This window comes from Branchiostoma belcheri, unplaced genomic scaffold (genome assembly GCF_001625305.1).
Source record: "Branchiostoma belcheri isolate BF01 breed outbred unplaced genomic scaffold, Haploidv18h27 scaffold21, whole genome shotgun sequence".
Classification (NCBI taxonomy): Eukaryota; Metazoa; Chordata; class Leptocardii; order Amphioxiformes; family Branchiostomatidae; genus Branchiostoma; species Branchiostoma belcheri.
Window position 1 is genome coordinate 2,960,423 of NW_017803602.1, and position 21,887 is coordinate 2,982,309.

Genomic DNA, 21,887 nt, shown 5'->3' on the forward strand with positions numbered 1-21,887 from the left:
GTATGCTACATTTTCCTTCAGCAGTCATTTTAGACTGTTACCTTATACATTGATCAGCTAATCATACACTATAGGAGTGTTATTTGCTTAACAGTAACGTACATATTACTGCATTTTGTTTCTATGTGATGTATTTATTGTGTCATATGTATTGGTGACACTCAATCGAACCTTTCCAGTTCAAATGCTATGTTTGTGCAGTGACTTATTATATTACAAAAAGCAGGAAGATGATATTGACCAGCCTGTTTGCTATTTTGTATTTTTCAGTCTTTCAATGGACACAGATACGAGACAGTCCAGTTCAACATTGCTACGTTCTGTGAGCAGTGCTCCAATCTCATCAAGTCTGGGTCAAAGGGCATGCTGTGCCAATGTAGGTGTCATCCTATCCTCATCAGTATTCATATATGACCTACATGCCTGTTATATGGTGTTGCAGAGTATAGTAGAATAAAAAAGTTTACATTTCAAGTTGTGCACATCCAGAAATAAGTGATTTTAGTGATAGTTATCCCAAAATTAAGTGTTCAATATACAAATGGGTACAGCAATCTGCATCTGTAACAACAGATAGGGACAGTACCATGGACAGGGCAGTATTATATGACGTTATTTCAGTACCAAGGACAGGGACAGTATCGTGAGATCGTTTCAGTACCAAGGACAGGGACAGTGTTGTGTGACATTGTTTCAGTACCATGGACAGGGACAGTATTAAATGACATTGTTTCAGTACTAAGGACAGGGACAGTATTGTGTGACAGCCATGACATGTTGGAACAGTATTGCTTCATTTGTCACTTGTAACTTTACATTCTGCATTGTTGATGAATACTTAACATCTGTTCACAGTGTGCAAATTTGCCTGCCACAAGAAGTGCTACCAGAAGTCTGGACATTTCTGTAAGGGGTTCTTATATAGAAAGAATAGAGTGAGTATAAAACTAGTTATCTATTCTTACTTGACTTACTCAAATACTGCCCCCATAAAGGTGAATAAACAACTGTTTCAGAGGAAATTGACTTTCCTCTATGGATTTTCAAAGGAGCTTTCTGATGTTTCTTATAGCTTTATAGTGTCCATCTATTCATCCATTTCAGTCCTCAGATATACCTTGTATTAGCTAAGTGCTATTTGGACATTAGTTATCTTTGCATTATACTGCAAACTGCCGTGCTGGTATCCATCTTCTTCTAGCTTAGTTCTGATGGCTTCCCTGCTAAATAGTCTGGCACCCGTCTCCACTTGAATGTCTAGCCCTTATTACGTCATGAAATATTTCTCGGAAGCAGTGTTACATTACCATGAACAGAGAACATTTACTGTGACACAGCCAATCAGAGCTCTCACTTTAGTGCTTTAGGCAAATAGTCAAAGCCAGTTGTTCCTCTATCAGTGAGTGTCAGTTTATTCAGCAGGGAAGCCAACAGAGAAGTGAACTGGAGGTAGAATAGAATGGATTCCAGGCTAAACTACATCTTACCCATGTGTAGAATTCTGGCTCTGATGAGGACCAGTACTTTGGGGCAGACATCTCCACCCTTCTCCCAGAAGGGCGGAAGGTTCCAGTGCTTGTAGAGAAGTGCATCAGCTTTGTGGAGAAGGAGGGATTGTACACCGTGGGCATCTACAGAAAATCAGGCGCTGCAGCCAAGATTAAACAGTTGAGGGATGAGTGTAATGCAGGTAGGAGAACATACTGGAAATTCATCTTAGTTTTTTGAAGCACAGGGAAAGTTAAGAGTTTGCAGCAGATATCTGGCCAGCATTCGTCTTTCGGTCATTTCACGGAATTTTGTCTCTCATGACTTTTGCCCAATCCGTCTTCTTTGACAGACAAATGTGTAATGTAAGGATATGGAAAGAGATATCATTAAATCAACTCTTGTCCACCAGCAAAATTTGCCCCTCAAAATGCAGGAAATAGCATTTCAGAGCGTCAAGATTTCGAAATTATTCCTGGTGAACATGCCCCCAGACCCTTCTAGGATTGTTTCACCTCTGGTGTGATGCCTTGCACCTTCTGAGCACTGGGAAGACCCGTGAGCTTTTTTTCAACCACACCTTGTTCCTTATGACAGATGTTGAGGCAGTTGACATGGAGGCTTACCCCATCCACGTGGTCTGTAATGTGCTGAAACTGTTCTTCCGAGAGATGGCTGAGCCTCTGCTGACCTACGCCCTATATGACGACTTTCTCAGATGTACAGGTGAGACTTTGCCAACTGAAGTAGTAGATTGCCTATTACTCTGTGAAGGAGGTATGGTTGTGTGTGTGTGTGTGTGTGTGTGTGTGTGTGTGTGTGTGTGTGTGTGTGTGTGTGTGTGTGTGTGTGTGTGCACCTTTGTAAGCAATTTTTAGAAGCTATCAATGGATTGAGGGGATATTCAGTATGTGGATAGGTCTCTGGTCCTAGTATCAGCTTACATGTAGTTTGATACTGCAGTGGAACTTACAGCTTTTATCTTCTGTTCTGGACATAGTATATGTGATATGGTCTTGATTTTGTGGTTGCATATAACTTTTGGGATTCAGAAGAAATGGTACAGGTTTGAGCCCCCATGTTACTTCTGTTAGAATGCAGTTTTCAGTCATCTTGATTTCTTCTGGCACATTTAATAAGACTCAATTTTATAATTTCACCTGTACATATAAGTTACATGCATGTAAAAAGTTCAAACAGACCGGTGAAGTTTGAATCTAACACAGATTTATTGATACAGTTTGTAAAACACCATACAGCACTTCTTACATCTAGTACTCAGCATTGATTTTTACTGATGTACATGACTATCTGGAAATTGAGTTATATAGTTTTGACAATAAATTATTATTTGTGCATTGTTGTACATCAACTACCAGTATTTGTCTTCCTCTTCTTAGAATTTCATTTCATACAAATTGCAAAGTACTGGTAATGTAAATGCAGTGTAATCCTTACTACTTAGCTAATTATTGTATTGTTAGTGTTCTGTCACAAGTTATGTAAAGCGTACAAACTCTATTTCTTGCTTTTTGAATTACAAAATCTCATCAAGTAACTTCTATGAACAAAACCTCTTACAACTAAAGTACATTTTGTGAGTCTCAAAACTGGCAGGTACTTTCATTACTCAATAGCCAGTACTACCTTGTGCATTTAACACACTACCTCTACCATGTAACAACAAGGGACTGAGCAGTATGGTATAACAAAAGAGGGACAACATTGTATGATGTTATGTCAGTATTATTATTTTGTACCACAGACAGGAGCAGTATTATGAGATAATTGTTTCAGTGCCATGGACAGGGAGTGTTATGAGATTGGTGTTTAAGTACCAGGGACAGTGCTGTGAGATCATTGTTTCAGTACCATGGACAGGCACAGTGTTTTGAGATCATTGTTTCAGTACCATGGACAGGCACAGTGTTGTGAGATCATTGTTTCAGTACCATGGACAGGCACAGTGTTGTGAGATCATTGTTTCAGTACCATGGACAGGCACAGTGTTGTGAGATCATTGTTTCAGTACCATGGACAGGGACAGTGTTGTGAGATCATTGTTTCAGTACTATGGACAGGGGGAAGTATTTTGTGATGTTCATTCAATGATTGAGTTCCCAGGCTGTGATGTAGTTTCTCATGCTTCTCTTCATTCTGGGAACAGCATAGGTGTTAATTTACAAAAGAGAGGGGCTCACTCAAAAAACTGGTAACATTGACTTTTCTCATCACTTGGCTTTCCTTGACTTTTGACCTGATTGGACCGTCACTAAGCCGTGCCGTAGATGTCTTCAGTTGCCATGGAGATGTTGACATCCCTGGGGATGGGGGGTGGGGGGGCGTTGCCTCTGATCACGGGGCAGGCTTCCTCGTAGATGGCCTGTGGTGGGTTCATCGGGGTCAGGTTGTTTTGGTTCATCTTCCAGTGGCCGAGGTCGTTGGGAGGGATGTTTGGTTTGTAGCCGTGGTGGTGCTGCTCCATCCCTTGGCTGGGAATGGGCTGTGCGTGCTTGTGAGCGTTACCCAGCGGAGCTTGGTTGCGGCCGTGCATGTCAGAACGGGTGAAGTAGTCGTTCATCTCTCCCTGGTGTGGTGAGGTCATCTTCCTGTTGGTGTGCCACAGCATGGCACTCTGCTGGAGCTGGGCAGCCGCTGCAGCGGCCACAATGGCAGCATCTCTGTCTCTGCGATGTTTCAGGTAGAGGCAGACCAGGCTGAAGATGACAAATGGAAAGCTAACGGCAGCTGTTCCTCCAATGATAGCCCCTGGAAGATTGACACTGGAGGACGAAGCTTGCTTCTCTTCTTTCTTCCCATTGGTGGCTGGCTTTGTTTGGAAGGACAGACAGTTAGCTGGGGAGACATGAGCCACCATTCCAATGCAGATGGTGTAGCTTGTATCAGCCTCCAAGCCCTGCAGGGTGTAGCCAGCCTCGCTTGCCTTGACAACTGCCGTCTTCTGCTTCTTCTTCTCACCTGCCTTGCCAAACACCAGGTGATACCAATCAGGACTTTTCTGTGGTGCCCAGGTGAGTTGAGCCTGGTTGGATGTTACATCCTTCAGAGCCGTGACCAGCAGGGTTGGTTTTGGGGCTGAGATTGGCCTGGGACAGGACGAGGTGCAGGTGATGTTGAGAGGAACGAAGGTGGTGGTGGAGCCGCCCCTGTTGGAGGCCTTGCAGGTGTAGCCTGGCATGTCTTCCATGTTCAGGTGCTTGACCATCAGCAGGAGTGCGTCCTTCCCTCCCATCACCTGCACCCTTTCGCTGAAGCGCCTGGTAGTGACTGGTTTCTCCTGTGGGTCCAGCCACTGGACGGTGAGGGGCTCCTCACCACTGGCGTTGCACGTCATGAAGGCTGCCTGCCCCTCCGTCAGGCTGAACTCCTGCGGATAGTGGGAGACCTTGTTGATGTGCGGTGGGAGACACTCAAAGGTGCTCTTTGGGAGCGCCATGGCTAGCATCGCTGTCAGATGGATGGGCTGGTCACAGATGATGGTTTCTCCATCTTGGACGACATGTTTCTTCTCCTCCATGTACTGACGCAGCCAGTTGTTGTTGCAGTCACACCTCCATGGGTTGCCTCCCAGGTACACCTTCTGCAGCTGTTTGTTGTAGCGGAAGAAGCTGGTCGGCAGCGCGGTGAAGCGGTTGTTCCGGATGTTGAACTCCCTCAACTGTCGCTGACCCCGCAGGGCACTGTTGGGAGCCGAGGCGAGCATGTTGTTCTTCAGATCCAGGCTGGTGAGGAAGGAAGACGCCTTGAGAGCCGTCCAGGGGAAGGTAGTCAGCATGTTGTTGGCCAGGGAGAGACGCTCACTGCGATGAAAGATTGTGAAGACGCTGGCCTCGATCTGGACAATCTGGTTGTTGTTGAACTTGATTTTGGTAAAGGATATTGGCTTCCATGTCTGGAATTATTAAAAATGGCAGTTGTAAAGCAAAATAAATGATATTTAGAGTTTGTTCTTAACATTAATTTGATATAGCATGTTTGTGGATATGTAAGTTTTACAGTACTGTTACATGTACAAACAGAATATGGTTCATAGAAAAGTCATTGATAATATTTTTAAAGGTGCTTTATATTATATAGGTACAAGTTTCATTTGCCATGTATCATTTCCCTTGAAACATGTTGGCACTTATCACATTGTGAGAGGTCTACACTGTGTGCCTTGCTGTTTTTCATCAAAAATGGTATTGTTGATATTCTCTACCTGTTCAACAGACCATGATTTCCATTGTTTTCTGAACTGGCAATTGACTTTTACAAGCTAGAAAATGCTGTCAAAAGAACACCATCAAAGATGGAATATCATCAAAAGAGCACTGTTGTCGCTGTTCAAATGAATCATGTCAAATTGACCTATTTTCAATCATGCGGTAATCCTGGCTCTGGTGTGGCCAACAGGTGCAGCAAGCCCACCAAACAATGTAATACTATGTAAATCTTATCTTAAAAAGCATGTAGCTAGCTCAATGTTGGCTTGTGCAAATCATGTATATCTTCAAAGACAGAAGGACACATCATAAATGTCTTACCCTCAAGTCGGAGTCAAGAATCCGTGTGATCTGATTGTAGCTGACGTCAATCTCATCAAGCCAGGTTTGGTAGTGCATGTACTGCTTGGTTGTCAGCTCAGGCACCGTGGTGAAACCCCTTCCGTTGCAGTCAATCTTTTCATCTGAACAAGAACACTCCTTGTTGCACGGAGGCTCTGGTCTCGGGAACAGGTCAGGAACAGAGAAGCCCCTATACAGGACAGAAAAATATCCATTAATGTGTGGCATACTGCAAATTCAGATGTTTTTGTACTGCAACTTAATTTCGCCGTAAGAGGTGAAAAGACAGTTGAAGCAATTCTGTATTCACATGTATTTACAATGTACAATGGAAACAAATTTGAAACCACTGCAAACATTTTCAAGATCTTTTTTCTGTTGAGTAAATTACTTAACATACTAGTAGAAAGAAGCAAGACAATCTGATAGTACTTACATGTACCAGTCAAAGGGCAGTGCCCACCCAGCAGTACCCATACTCAAGCACACAGCAAACAGAAAGGTGCATGTAGGAGTCATGATGGCAATGTTCTTTGCCATCCAACTCTCTGGGAAGGAAGGAGGCAACCAGACTAATCAAATATTGTTTGGGCTAGTCCATGTTGAAAGAAAAGGAGGGGTGCTTGTCAAGCATCTGTGTACCATTGATTCAGTTATATAGTTACAGTCTTTGCTTGAAATAGCAAAATTTCACAACACACCTTTGTTCACAACAGACATGGTCAAAAGATCTTGGACATATGTAAGACATAGCAACATTTAGTGTTTTAGTTTCTCAGTGGTTGAGACCAAACCTAGTGTGTATAAATATATGGTATAAATATTCAAATGCTGGAGCTTTTATATGAAAAAACAAGGGAATATTTCAAATATCTTCTCTGTAAATATTGCTCTGTTGTGCCACCCAAAATAACAAGAGGTTTGATAGCCTCTGCATCAGAAGTAAACAATTACGTTTTGAAAGGAAATTTCATGTAGGCTGCTAACAAAGGTGTAAATTATTCAGTTTGGATATTATTATTTTTGCAAGTAAAGTCATCCTGGAAATAGAAGTAATTTTTGTGTGTATGTAGGCAATGATTTGTGTGCTGTAGATAATATTGCAGACAGCTGCAACCATTTGCCCCAAATAAGATATGCCTTATCCAGAAGACATTCTATTTCAGAGCCAGTCGTAGGTAGTCAGCTGAGGTTTCTTGGATGGAGAAAAGGAATCCATCAACTCCCTGCTGATTTACCCTTTTCCAAAGTTTATCTAAAAATTGCCTTATTAAAAGTTTATTAAAAGCTGTTATAGAGGGTCCAAATCCTGTACCACTTCCTCTCATGCCCAAGTCATGACTACAGCATGTTCAGAACATGCAGTGTCAAATTTTTGAAACCAGAAGTCCCACTGCAGTACCATAGTGAGTCAATAGGAGGCTTACACTTCATTTGCCAATACCTAATGGTCCTAACCACATACCAAAATAAAGATCCATCAAATATGAGTATACTAGGTATATTGTCACAGGGTGGTGTTGTCTGCAAAGTCTTATAATACTCTCTTATTCTTGGCATCTATAGTAAAGAAGACAGCAAGGGATAAAGATACCAACACACCTGGTGAGTATTTAGTCTCTATTGTACTAGAGTTGGAGATACACATGTAGGGTATGTCATTCACAATAACTGTCACTGTTGCCAGAATATTTTTTCTGAAATATGCATTTTGCTCCATGTGTCTACAATTCAAAAGAATTTCACATTCAGTGGTTTATTCAAACATTGTTTGTAGTAGATGTCATCCTTTCCCTGTAAGAAATATAGGTTTCATCCATAGTTTACCACTTATACATGTATGAGGATGGCAAAGAGAGAAGTCTTATCACAGAAGGGTGGAGACAAAGCCTAAACCTGATTGTGTTATTGTTACAGAGATGACAGAAGAGGCCAGAAGTGAGACCATCCGTGCCATCTATGACATCATCGACAGACTCCCCAAGCCGAACCACGATACCTTTGAGAGACTGGTGTTCCACTTGGCAAGGTACCACATAGCAGTTTGAGTTGCTTACCGTAAATTTTATTTCTTTTGGCAGGGACTTAATTCAGGTTGAAACTATTCTGCAAAAATGGAAATGCATCTTGTAATGATTTTGCAGTGGAGAGGTCACCACGGAAACAGTGACAAAAAAAAACACTTCCAACATTTTTAGATTTACAGTACAGGTAATACATATCTAACAGCACAACCCAAAATTTAGATACAAACTTTGAAAGAGTCACTACCTAATAAGAAAACTTTCCTTCCTACTAGAAATTATATAACCTTAATGACATTCCACAGCTTCACCTCACTTGAAGATGACTGCTTAACTCTTCTTATTTTATTTACTTGCAGGGTTGCCTACCACGAGGACTCCAACCTGATGACGCCCAACAGCCTGGCTATTGTCTTCACTCCATGTATCCTACAGACCAACAAAGAGCTGTCACCTCTAGAAAGCATGCAGCACATCTCCAAAACAACAATGTAAGAAAGTGGCCTTCAAGGGATTTGATTAATACGCAGTCTTCTTCCTTTGGTTCATTCTTACAGTTTATGATACGAAAGTAGGCCATTTGTGTGAAATGCTAGAAAGTACATGTACTAAATTTTACACTTAATCTCTTTTGGGGTTACTATATGAGTTTATTTTGTGAAGGTACTGCTTGGGTGACTTGTAATTCATACCACTGAATCCAAAATTTTGTAGCATGCAAATTGCAAGTTATTAGTATTGATATATATAGTTGAAATTTCTGCAAATTGCAGGTTGCTGGTGGGTCTTTTCAACCATGTCCATTGTAATCTAGCATCTACATTTAATTCTGTATACATGTCCATTGTAATCAAGCATCTGTATAATGATTCACAAATTCTATTCCATTGTTTGAATACAGGTGTTTGGAGCTGGTCATCAGTGAACAGCTGAAGAAGATGCGTTCCACACTGACAGACATCAACACCTTGGAGTCTGCTGAGATTTCGGCTTGCAAACGTCTCACAACTCTGCGCAGATCCATGGTGAGTCGGTCACCTAGTTAGTCATCCCTCCCTACTCAAGGTCAAGGCCCCACAAGCAGAATCGTTTATTTCTTTACCCAGTAACTACCTTTGATGGTACAGTACACGGTAAACAATAAAGTAAAATTCGAAGATCTGAAGAATTCTGTTTACTGAAAAGCACAGTTTCTTTGTAGTACATGTAGGAGAGGTCAGTGAACCTCTTTGTTGTTTTCTTCTCTTTTACATGTATACCTGAACAGGAAATTGTCTGGTGGAGAATGGCCCTTATAATAACATCCATTGGTTTAGTTACTTTGAGTCTTGACAGATATTAAAAACTGACGAAGCATATTACAGTAACTCTTAAATCTACATGTAATGAGAATTCTTACAATGTAATGTATTATATTTATGATACATGTATTGATTATATTAGGAGGGCCTGGTTGCCCCAGCATACAGGTATTGACCATCAAGAGCCTAGAGGATTAATCATTAGAAGTGCTGCTAGGGCCTTGCTTTAGTCACTGGAAGGCAAGGTTTGTAACAATATTTTGTTGAATTTTTCAGCATAACCTACAGGCTCCACATGCGACTATAGAGGAGGATGACTTGGAGGACGTGACTGATGACATAGACGTGGTGGAGAATGGGGAGGTACAGATTCATGTGCTGGAACAGAACATCAGATCACTACAGGATGAGAAGTAAGCACCAGATAATGTACATGTACCTCACAGAGTAATCCCCAAGTATTAAACTCCTTTCACTGAACATGCAGTTCTGGTTTTCAATGTTGGGTAGGATTTTTACGACGTCATTAGGTACGATGTTAGTCAAGAATGAGGACTGCCCATATAAGACTAACATTGCTGTGTTCAATACAGTTTTGTGTTGTTGCTACATTCGATACTTTTTCTCTCTCAGGGAACAGTTGACAGCTCAGCTCCCCTGTCTGGAGCTGCGACACGGCAGCTCAGATGATGACAACCTGAGTTCTGATGACCAGCTGTCACACGACTTCAGCCTCAGCGAACTGGACACCGGGAATGAGGAATACGCCGTGACATTTGACCTGCCAGGTAAACTACCTCCACCTTCAACCCTTCTCAATTTTTCCAATGTACACTGACAAAATGAATCTGACAGTTGTTGTTGATGCATTGATTTGGCAGAGGACAGAAAATAATGGCATTGATAAAAGTACTTTGATTGTCTCATTGCCCAAAGGCTTTGCAGGAGCAATAAGTAGCATGCAACAACAAGGATATCCAAAACTTATTAACTCAGAGACCAAAATCAATATAACCTACATTTGTAGATGTGCTTAAGCTGTAAGTGCATTGCCCTACTGCATGAACATAATTGAGTTGTGACTAATACAAAAACTGTACATGACTGACATTTTTTTGCATTTGGCTATAGTTCATGTTTACTCTGCTAAACCATAAGAGCATGTTCAATCTAATCAAGCAATCTAATTAACCAATCAAGTGACAACAGTGATAAATTGAAACCAAAGGTAACATCAGTATCTTACAGTTGTCTTAAAGTTGATGACTGTTATATTCCACTTATGTAATTAATACTTTTATAAAGTAATATGAATGATTGAAGACTAACACGTTTTCTCTTGATTTTTACCCTCCCCCTTTGTTATCTTTGTTGCATATTGGTAGTGGGTCTCTCTGGACATTCCTCCTCTTGAGTGGCTCCTAACTGTGTTCCTTGTCTTGTTGGCATGACGTTTCTGCAGTGTTTACTTACCACTCTTCCGAGTTGCTCCCCCGTTTTTTGGTTGGTGTAAAGGTTTCCGCTTGTCTCCCTCCCTTTTAGTTCATATTGTTTCTTTGCATGCATGCACTGCTCTCCTCAGTGAGTCCTCCCCAAGGTCTTGTGCACTTCACCAAACTACGATCGACGGGACCGCGGCGGCAGCGTCCAGAGCGGTACAGCAGTAAGGTATTCCGGCGCCCAGCCCCGTCCAAACGGAGCAGCCTGGCAAGCTCACGCTCCCTCTCACGGTCGGAGGAAGAACTGATGATCACGTCCCCGCCAGTGTGGAGATGGGCGCGGGAGGAGGCAGTCGGCCCCGGGGGGGAGATGCACGTCACCGAGGGGAAAATCTTCATAGAAAGTGAAGCAATTTATGTGTAAGACTAGATTAAAACTTGTCTTTGTTTAGCTCTTTTACATTGAGTTACAACTCAGTGCCATGTTCTGTTGATGATGTAGCTAGTTCACTACATGTAGGAGGAGACACCACAGGCATACATGTAGTTCATTTCATTGAATAGAGGGTCTGTTTTTGCATAATGTTGTGAAACAAACCTTGAAGACCTACAATGTAGTCTTTGGTGAAGAAAGCTGCCAAATTTAGAAAAAATACCAATTTTTTTTGTTGATGTTAGCAATATCATGTGTCATACACGTACTTGTGGCTGAAAAGGCCATTTTGATACATTCCATTTCAAAACAGTTAGTTATCACTTTAAAACAGAACCCAGTTTGGTTGACTTATGATTTTACGATTGTCATATTATAATTGACCACTTTTAGTCCTGTAGGATTGAGCCTGTTTAGAATTTGAAGCAGGTACAAAGGTTGGAAGGTTAAGAATGTAAATCTTGGACAGTTACAATATTAAGGACTTGTGAATTAAGTATAGATCACAACATACATGTACTTGTACATGTACATGACAAATTCAGTTTGCTAGTGCATATGTACAACTATTGGGAGCATGTGCTATTGATTACACACTGACTGTACACCGTGCTTTAACATTGACATTTGTGATTGTTACCTGAGACAATGTAACTTGTTTCTACATGTTAGTGTAATAACATGTCAGTTGCCTCTCTCATCAAGCTACTTACTCAAGGAAAACTGCATGTTTGTTGAGCTCAGCATACAAATACATGACTGTGTAGTTTGGGAATAAGTATTGATATCCAGCATTTTAATTGTATATGATTCTATGGTAGAAGGAACACACATTTAGATGGGTTGAAGACTTGAATTCCAGCATCTGTTACTTCCAGTGTAACATGGAACCTGTAAGACAGGTGTGCCAAGTAGCTGTTGATTCTGAAGATGATCAAAAATTGTTTGGTTGTTCTTGTTTATGTTTATGATGTTTATGTTCTGTTGCACTCTTTGTCTGTTCTCTTTGGTATGATAGAGCCTATAGACTTAAACAACAGCACAAAGACCAGTTTGTAACAAAGATAGTTTGGAGAAGCTTTTCTAAATTCCTACATTTTGATACCTTTGGTATGGGTAACAATTTTTGGTCCAGGGGGTTGTACAAGGTTGTGTCCTTTCTGTGTTTTCAAGATATTTTTGTATAATTTGCTAGCTGTTAAGGCTTACCGGTATATTGTAGAGGAACTGTTAGAAAAATATATGACTTTCATCATATAGTGGAAGATATTGTATGTTTATAGAAATTATAATGGCCGTGCATGCACACGTACACCTAGGACCAGACCTTGCCACCCTTTGCATTAGAGTGGTTCAGTCTAATTGCCATCCAAGAAAATTGTAGGTGTTTGATTTAACCTGTAGCTGTCTAAGGGTGCTGCGTGGCATCATGTTTATGTTGGTAATTGCAAAATTTAGGTGCTATGTGTTAAAGGATTACTTGTTGGTCACTCAAAAGTGTACCACTCAAATGTGAGTGAAAAAAAATATTGTAAATTGTCCAGAGCTCAATATAGTGTAACTAATAGTAGACATGAGTATATTGCTGCCATATTTGGTTAATGGTACTATGAATGTATATGACAAGTACCATGATATAATAGTGCTGTATGGTTCAGTTGCCAGCTTTCCCACTGTCTACAATATTATTATATAGATTGCCTCTGAAAGATATACATGTATGTAGAGGAAAAGTAAATGTGATCCTTTTATGTTGTTTGTGTAGATGATGCAATGATGACAGCTTTATTGTCAGTACTAAAGTGCCAAGGTGAGTGTGTATCGAGTGCATCTTACTTAAGCTGTTGGTGCAATCTAGTGGCAAATCTTGGTATTCAACTGGTCTCAAGTTCATTCTATGATGTTTTTGTTAGAACTCTTGAACCAGACTGGTGTCTGTGTACTATTCTAAGTGCCCTTTTGTACTAAGATATGTAAAGAATATGCTAATGTAAAGATAAAAATGTTCTGCTATAAGAATGTAATAAAATGATTCTTGAATGCACAGTATTGCAAGATTGGAGTCTGTGTAGTTTTTTTTTACTGAGGTTGGATATGGTTGGTTGCTTGCTGGTAAACTGTTTTTTACCAAATGTTTATCTTATTTCACAACAAATTTGAAATAGGTCATTTGTACTGGTTATTATGACATGAGGGTTACCAAAACATTGACAGACTAAACCCTTTGGTGTAACTGTTATATAGCTAACAGCCCAGTATGTAATAATTTAAATTGATTTACCTTTTATTTATTTTACTATTTTATTTTATTGATGAAACTACATGACATTATTTTTGTTCACCTATCTGCTATCTCCCTGCCATGTACAGTGAATAGTATGCCCAAGGCTCGGGTACATAGATGAGACCTGGGTACCGGACCCGTAAGGCCTGGTCATTCCACAGATAACCCACCCATGTCACCACCAGGAACAGGGTCAGACCAAAACTGTACAGCATGAAGTAACCATTGACGTCTGGCTCCTCCCTATACTTTCTGTTATACCAAACTATCAGCAGCATCACTGTGTATGACACAAGGAACAGAGGGAAGATCTGTCCTTCTGTTACAAGGTACCTGCAAAACAAAAGATTTGCTGACTGAGTTTCCAACAGATGAAGTTTGGCCTCCATCATAAAGAAAATTATAGCCAGGTCCTAGCAAGTATTATCTCATAGATGAATAGTTTGCATATATAGGAGTTGAAACCAGTGCCATCTTTGATTTGAGGTCATCACTGAAATTACAGCTACACATACACATGTACTGGTCCAGACCTGTATCTAAACCTCTGTACTGGTACCTGTCCATTATCCTATGTTCACAAATGTAGGTCTGCAGCCCTTTTGTTTATGGAGAATCCTAAGTCTCGACTGATATGTGTGTAAAAGTGTACATGTACAAATACTTACCAGTTATAGATAGCACTGACAACAGTGAGGATCCAGGCAGACACAGGCATGTTGCCGCCCCTCCTGGTGTCAGGAACAAAACAGCCTCCGAAGTACAGCACCAAGCACAGGAAAAATGGGATGTACCTTCCCAAAATCAAACAAGAAGTATGGAAAGTTATAAATCATCGTGATGTGAATAGACAACACCACACTTAAGGTTCAAGTCAATGCATACGTACAATGGTGAGCATTTCAGTTATAATATGGCAGTACACTTGTGATAGATCTGTCAGTGTAAATATAGGTCATATTCCTGATATTCTCTTAGCATGCATCCTAGAAAAAAATACAGAACTCCATAATCCAGGGGCAAAGCCAGTTATAATAATAATTGCCATGATAATATAACATAGCACACATGAGCCCATATGCCTTGTCATCCATTATAAGGACTACATTTGTATGTGTGGTCAAAGCTTTTGTACCTCGTTGGACAGAAATGAAGAAAGAGTAAAGTCTGCTGATCAGCTAGAGTGCTAGTAACTCAGCCAGAATAGCTCTGCATGAATAACTCACCACATGAGATGGCCAAGGTATTCATCATAGAAGTACAGGAGTTCAAAGGACTCCACCTGTCCAGAAAGGAAGTGTTGGGTTTAAAACAATTTTCACCAAAGAAATTCAATTTTCTCTTTGTCATACTATTTCACAAACCTGTTGGAAGCTTATTACTCATTCTTGCTTTTTTTTCAGAAAGAGGAGAGCTCATTGATGAATATTGAAAATAAGAATAACAAGTACACCGGACAAATGTTTTAAATTGATACCTAACTATTTGATTAAGATACTGAGAGTTCACAAACTCTCGATAAAATTTTGCAACTACATTGTAGATGTGTGTTTTGCAAAACGGTCCAGCTAAATAGTAAAATACACTGGAGTTGGTGTATAGTATGTTTGCAATCTGTAATCATCACAATTATACTATGACCATTTCAGTATTTTAGGTATTTCCCAAGTGTTCTGCCGTTGAATCTTACCAGTGACTTTGGCTGTAGGTTCTGCATGATGGGGTTGTCCCTGACTGACAGGTGGTTCTGATAACCACTGTGGATGAGCCGATGGTTGATGGAGTCTCCCACCAGGTGAAGACTGGCTCCCATCACAAAGAAGATTATAGCCAGGTAGATGACTGATGAACCCAGGGGAAGCTTGCGTGGACACCTCTCCAATAGCTTAAGTAGATAAGATTGACATGTACAGTTTAGTTAAACTTTCTCTGCCCTGAGGCATTGCCAAAGAATTCCTGTTAAATCATATAAACAAATGGAGGACTATAGGCTATAGACTTACAGGTTAGTACAGTACCGGTATGTATGCAGATCCTGGAAGCTTCTCAGTTGTAACTTGGCCACAGTATGTTTACGAATACATGAATTTACAATACCAGTAACTCATATAACTTGATAGAAGTTTGTAAACATAACAAACGTGATGAGTAAAAATATGTTGCTGTATAATAGCCTGTCCTACATCGTGCTTCTAGCAGCCCTTCCACTGGTCAGGGAAGGAGGCCTAATCAGCCACTGACAGGGAGAGATTGAATTCTGTAACACAAGCTACACACAATCTTGTTGTATTTAAGGCTACCTTACCTTGAGAAGACAGAATGGGGTGATGACATTGTAGGCCATGTGGAAGTAGTCCCCTACACTGGGCAGGTTCAGTGGCGACCATTCCAAAGGAACCCACAGCTGAAGTGAAAAGTAAATACATTTAAGACATTTAACACTGATCTCAACCATACAAGACTACCTGCACTAGAAACCTGCATATGTGGGTGACAGTGGGTCATATTTTGAGCCCTCAGTTATCCTTACAAATTTATGGAAGTAGCCTGAGTGTGATATTTTCCTTATGTAGTTAATTAATTTTTTCAGCCCAATAATGGACAGTGTAGATGGGGAAGAAAGTTGGAACCATAAGAAGTGAGACAAGTCTTACAAAAACTTAGGACCTGTAACAGTTATAGATGTCATGCATGAAGTACTTGAAGTTGTTGCTAGGGGGCATGCATGTACACAGTGCAACAGAACAATATTTTAGTAATTTTACTACAAAAGTTGTGTTGTGTTGTTGATAGTTACCATGGCAATGGGTCGACCAAAATCCAATATCCAGTTCTCAAGTGTCAAGGTCAACCAGAGGTCAAGGTGGAAGGGAACCACATCATGATTAGCTGGACTGCCTGAGATGGAGGGGTGAACCCTGTCCTCCTTGTCCCTGATGGAATGTATAGACTGCTGATTACCGGGACGTACCGGTATTAAAATCTAAATGAACTTAAAAAGCAAGGCTGGTGTGTTATTACGAAGGGCAGTTATTACACCAGCTAAGTAGATATAGATATGTTGTCTTTTCCAAATTTGACCTCAGCATATTAAACGCATAATTCAGTAAACGGAGTCCGTTATAACTCGGACAGCTCTTTCAACCTCCCAAGTGGTCGATCGGCGAATGCAATGCTTGATTGACGAGTATGGAAGTAGAAGCTTTTTAATACTGGCAAATGTCTGTAAGGTAACAGCGCGATTAAAGTAGAGTAGAGTAGATAGATTGTAGCGGTTTTAGAGTACCCCCCCCCCCCATATTTTTACCTCGAACTTTGGACTTTGTTGGCACGTTTCCGCGCTGCTACGCTCATGATGGACAGCCCGTGTTCCTGTCAGCCAAGGGGAAAAGGACAATTTTGTAGCGCTTAGCAGAACTGTTGCTGGGGCGTGCTCTTCATACAGATCTTGATACAAGACTCTATGACAGTGGGGGAAGAGTAGAGTTAGAAGTGCAAAGGTTGAAAACTTCAAGGCTAGGCGATCAGGTGATTCCCTCTTGTAGCCTCGTTTTCATAACACGCTACCATTGGTCAGAAAAACGTCATTTCGTGAGGGGGTGTTTTCCCTCTGACAGCAAGGACACGCAAACAAAAATAACTCCCAAGTCACGTCCGCCGTCCAAATGGCTATTTCTGTTTCTGTTTGCCAAGAATATCAAAATTGTTTACTATTTTTTATCATTGGCGATGAATTAGTCATTGTTACCAAATATCATGGGCGACATTTACGTCATCGGTAGACACGTTTAAATGCGTTCCACCAAAAGAAAAATTTTGAGAATCGCCATGTTTTTTGGCAGATAGCAACAGCTCTGGAAGACGGCCCAAGCTAAAGGCTGTCGAAACCTTCGCTTAGATGGCGCAGGAAGTCGACAGAGAGAAAATGGAGTTGCCGTACTTGGCTGTGTTTAACGCAGCTAGCGAGGGAAAGGTTTTGACACTTGCTGCACTGTTGCACAACAAGACGACGGAAGAGGCCCGTGAACTTCTGACACATGTGACGGAGGATTCTCAAGGACAGGCCGCGCCGCCGCTAGTCATCGCCGCGAAGAACGGCCACTGCAAGGTACGTTACAACTCTACAGTCTCGTTTGGATCGCAATGGAGTTACTATATAGTTACAACAATTTTGTAGAAATGTTTTGTAACTGTTCTAGAAGTCCAAGGTCCATTATAAGATCTTATAAGACCCAAGGCCAGTGACGTCCAAATTTTAATGGAGATAGGAAACTACAAATTAGTACCATGACTACAAGAATAAGAAGATATTATCAAATTAAGATATAATTAGCATATACTGTTTACCATTTATTTATTAATCTTTTTAGTTTGCATGATGACATTTCTACTCAATTGTCCTCTATTGGCTACTTTGAAAGTGACAAATTATGGTTAATCATTAAGGTTTATCATTGATATGTTTATTATTTACTCATAATTTAATCATAATGTGAGGATGTGAGATGCCAGAGATTCATTAAATTCATTTCAATTCAAGGCCTAAAAGCTCACTGCAAAAATCTAGGACCATAAACTCTCTGCAAAACTGCCAAGTTGCGAATACTTTATGATCCACAGTATTAACAACAAGATGAGGACATAGTGTTGTTACATGTACATTGTACACATTTGCATTTCTTCAAAATAATAATACCCAAAAGAGTTGACTTTGATCATAAGATTTTCTGTAGACTATATTAAAACAATTATTAAAGAGTTGACGGTTACCACAGATGGCTCACAAGGGCGATGAGATAGCCTTGTCGACAAGTATGACAACCCTATAATAATGTAATACGATATATGGCACCAAGGACCAGTGGACCAGTGCCAAGTCCACGTGGATAAACAGAAGCCGCTGGTAGAAGGTTCCAGGGGATTAGCTGAATAACAGACTTGTTTACTGAATTCCTTGGAAGACAAGCGCGTGAAGAAGCTTCTACAGCTGTTGTCATATTATTTCGTCCATACAAACCATTCATCATCTGTTTGAGATATTGCTGTTTGCTTCATAGTAACTAACCTTCACCTTACTGCCTAAGCAATAGCCAAACTGTGCTTAAATATGATAATATAATAAAAAATCTCTTAAGCTGCTGTGCAGATTCCAACCTGGTTATCATGTTCACAATGGCATAGCATACAGGCAATCATTACAATCACAAATCTAATTATCTTGCAACAGAAATCTTGAGACAGAACAACAATTTTTGGGATTGAGCAATGTTTCTACTTCAACATAACACAGGACAAAATGCCTCATGACACATTGTGTCTTGTGGGAAAGGAGGTGCAGCTAGTGTGGCAGGTGGTAGTGCACACAAATAATAGTTGAATGAATGAAAGACCTTTATTGTACATTTGTGCTCTTAACAAGCTAAGTACAGGTCAATGTTGTTCAAATTCAATAATACTATCAACAGGGTGTACATGTGTATTTTGCAGCAAACACTACACTCTGGTCTAGCCTGTGTGCTGTTTCCTGGCCTTCAGGGCCAACATGCCTCCAAGGAAATTATACCACAACCCCCATCAGTTAGGTCCTGACAGGTCTGGACCTGTACCTAAACCCATGTACCTGACTACTACTACCTGTACACTGTAAAATTCAAGTAATCTATATTAGACACAGCTGTCATTTAATTTTGATGAGGAAATGTACATAATTGTGGTGCGGTGTGGTGTTAAAAGGTTGCCATATGTTTTGCCAGGTGGTGAGGTTCATCCTTGAGACGTACAACATACCTGTGGACCAGACAGGTGTTGTCAAGTTTGACGGCTACATCATCGAAGGGGCGTCCTCCCTGTGGTGTGCGGCTGGCAGGGGTCATTTTGATGTCGTGAAGGATTTGATCGCCAACAAGGCCAACGTGAACCACCGCACACTGACCAACTCAACCCCGCTGCGTGCGGCATGCTTCGACGGTCGCCTGGACATTGTCAGATACCTTATACAGAACAAGGCTGACATCCACATTGCCAATAAGTATGAGAACACTTGTCTGATGATTGCATGCTACAAGGGTCACATAGACGTGGTGTCGTACCTGCTGGAGGTGGGGGCCAACCCTAACAGTAAGGCCCACTGTGGGGCCACAGCTCTGCACTTCGCAGGAGAATGTGGACACTTGGAGATTGTGAAAGAACTGATCCTGAAAGGAGCAACCCCCCAAGTGAACGACCATGGTATGACCCCCCTGATGCTTGCAGCTGACAGCAGCCATGCAGAAGTTGTGGAGTATCTTGTCTCGTTACCTGACTGTGACAAAGTCACCAAGGTGGAGACCTTGGAGCTTCTCGGAGCTTCATTTGCGAACAACAAGGACAACTATAGCCTGGACAAGGCATACCACTACATGTACAAGGGTATGGTAGAACGCTTTGCAGATGATCCTCAAATCTTACATAAAAAGATCTTGCCTCCAACTCCTGCATATGACAGCAGGATAGAAAGTCTGACAGTAAATGCACTAGAGGCCATTCAGGATAATCCCCACGCCTTACACATGGAAGCACTGATGGTACGGGAGCGTATCCTGGGCTCGAGCAACCCGGAAGTCCCCCACCCTATCATCTACAGAGGCGCAGTCTATGCAGATGGCATGTACTTTGACAGATGCATAAACCTGTGGATGCATGCATTGAAGTTAAGGCAAACAAACAACCGCAGTGTACAGAAAGATCTCCTGCGGTTTGCCCAGGTGTTTGCACAGATGATACGTCTGGGGGAGGACGTTGACCCCAACATTTTGGCAGAAGTGATGGAATGTTGCTTGAGGGAGACTAAAGTGGCCCAGCAGCGGTATGTCTTCAGTTGTATGCTGATGCACATGAGTGACTCTGAACTACAGGCCACCTTCCAGCACAACATGTTGACAATGATGTACCTCTTTGGACTGATTGCTGCTGTGAAGATGGACAAGGAACAGGACCGGCGGCTGAAGAAACTAGTGTACGAGTTCCTTCGCATGAGACCGCAGACAAAATCAGGCTGCACGCCATTGCACCTGGCCGTAAGCCAGTGCACGCCAGTAGATGACTTTCACATCAACGACATCTGTAAGTTTCCCAGCCCGAACATCACACAGCTTCTCATCGAGTGTGGGGCAGATGTGAATGCCACAAACAACGAGGGAAACACGCCGCTACATCTCATCGTACAGTACGACAAACCCATCAGCGACTTTCTAACGCTACACTTCATTGTGACAAAGTTGATCCAAGCTGGAGCACATGTAGACAAGGTAAACAATGCTGGAAAAGCAGCTGTACAAACCTGTACCACAGGTGTGTCAGAGGTGGTCTTAAAGACGCAGACTAAAGTGAACTTAAAGTGTTTATCGGCGCGTGCAGTGAAAACACACGGACTGAAATACAAGGGACAGGTGCCCCAAGAAGTAGAGGCATTTGTAGACATTCACTGACATTTGCCATATGGTCTATCTTACAGAAAACTGTGAAGATATTTATGTAGGTCATTTAAAACATGTTAAAATACATGCCTGTATTGCCAACATCTAAAATTTTAAAAACAGTCACAATCATCTTAATACATGTATGTTATGCTGTATCATACTACTTGGGGATTTAATTCTTTATTGTTGCATGTGATGGAAAACAAATCATTGGGTGTCCTGCATGACACTAAAAAGGAACAAATAAAGGTCTCTTTATCCAAATTAAATCTGTTCTATTATTTGTGAAAAAAAAAACGTTTCTCAAAACAGTACCTGTAATAAGGTGTCATTTTATGACTTTGACATCTACATTGAATTAATGTTTGGTGGATATGATTGTATGATTATAGAATATACACATAAGATGACATATAACTTGTCTTTTGTGAGGCAACGCTCTCATTATAAAGCTGAAACTGCTCTTTAATTTCAAAAAAAGTCTCTCAAAACAGTGCCGTAATAAGACATAATTTTATGACTTTGATATATGTATTAATGTTTGGTGGATATGATTGAATGATTTCAGAATATACACATAAAAAATAACATAACTTGTCTTTTGTGAGGCAAAGATCTCATTAAAAAGCTGAAAGAAACTCTTGTCTCCAGGTCTCTTATACTCAGTAATACATGCATCTGTAGTATTTCTTCTTGCTACTAGGAGAAAAGATGAAAATACAACAGAAAAAAATGTCTTGGTTATGTACACTGCCAAGCAAAACATTGTTATTATGGGTTCACCACACAACGAAGTGGTGGTGAACCCATATTGCTTTTTCTGATGTTTCTTCTCCTCCTTCTCCTCCTCCTTCTTCTTCTCCTGCCATTTTTTAAATGGATTCAGCTTCTTC

General features: G+C 41.0%; 4 protein-coding genes across 16 annotated transcripts in view; 2 read left to right on the forward strand and 2 right to left on the reverse strand.

Moving 5' to 3' along the window:
• LOC109469760 (unconventional myosin-IXa-like) overlaps positions 1-13,302 on the forward strand; it is a 55,742-nt gene extending 42,440 nt beyond the window's left edge. For 12 of the 13 annotated variants that reach the window (XM_019768361.1, XM_019768366.1, XM_019768365.1 and 9 more), the window contains 11 exons: positions 271-376; positions 856-935; positions 1,498-1,690; positions 2,086-2,214; positions 7,623-7,661; positions 7,974-8,085; positions 8,440-8,571; positions 8,982-9,105; positions 9,658-9,794; positions 10,015-10,169; positions 10,964-13,302. In XM_019768361.1, the coding sequence (XP_019623920.1) occupies positions 271-376; positions 856-935; positions 1,498-1,690; positions 2,086-2,214; positions 7,623-7,661; positions 7,974-8,085; positions 8,440-8,571; positions 8,982-9,105; positions 9,658-9,794; positions 10,015-10,169; positions 10,964-11,244 (1,488 nt within the window). In that variant the 3' untranslated portion in view covers positions 11,245-13,302. Of the gene's footprint in view, positions 1-270; positions 377-855; positions 936-1,497; positions 1,691-2,085; positions 2,215-7,622; positions 7,662-7,973; positions 8,086-8,439; positions 8,572-8,981; positions 9,106-9,657; positions 9,795-10,014; positions 10,170-10,766 lie in introns of all 13 variants that reach the window. The other variant, XM_019768368.1, reaches the window with a different exon arrangement.
• On the reverse strand, positions 3,455-6,837 carry LOC109469762 (leucine-rich repeat, immunoglobulin-like domain and transmembrane domain-containing protein 2). The gene is made up of 3 exons (XM_019768376.1): positions 6,493-6,837; positions 6,036-6,246; positions 3,455-5,401 (listed from the first exon to the last, which is right to left on the reverse strand). Exons 1-3 carry the CDS (start codon positions 6,594-6,596, stop codon positions 3,761-3,763), a joined length of 1,956 nt encoding a protein of 651 aa, XP_019623935.1. The 5' UTR covers positions 6,597-6,837; the 3' UTR covers positions 3,455-3,760.
• Positions 13,303-13,512: 210 nt separating the features above from the next.
• On the reverse strand, positions 13,513-17,080 carry LOC109469765 (ceroid-lipofuscinosis neuronal protein 6 homolog). The gene is made up of 7 exons (XM_019768382.1): positions 16,845-17,080; positions 16,335-16,470; positions 15,843-15,941; positions 15,228-15,422; positions 14,764-14,819; positions 14,206-14,331; positions 13,513-13,870 (listed from the first exon to the last, which is right to left on the reverse strand). The coding sequence occupies exons 1-7, from the start codon at positions 16,889-16,891 to the stop codon at positions 13,603-13,605; spliced, it is 927 nt and encodes a 308-aa protein (XP_019623941.1). The 5' UTR covers positions 16,892-17,080; the 3' UTR covers positions 13,513-13,602.
• A 265-nt stretch (positions 17,081-17,345) lies between these two features.
• On the forward strand, positions 17,346-21,687 carry LOC109469763 (protein fem-1 homolog B-like). The gene is made up of 2 exons (XM_019768377.1): positions 17,346-17,645; positions 19,291-21,687. Exons 1-2 carry the CDS (start codon positions 17,436-17,438, stop codon positions 21,001-21,003), a joined length of 1,923 nt encoding a protein of 640 aa, XP_019623936.1. The 5' UTR covers positions 17,346-17,435; the 3' UTR covers positions 21,004-21,687.
• Positions 21,688-21,887: the final 200 nt, after the last annotated feature.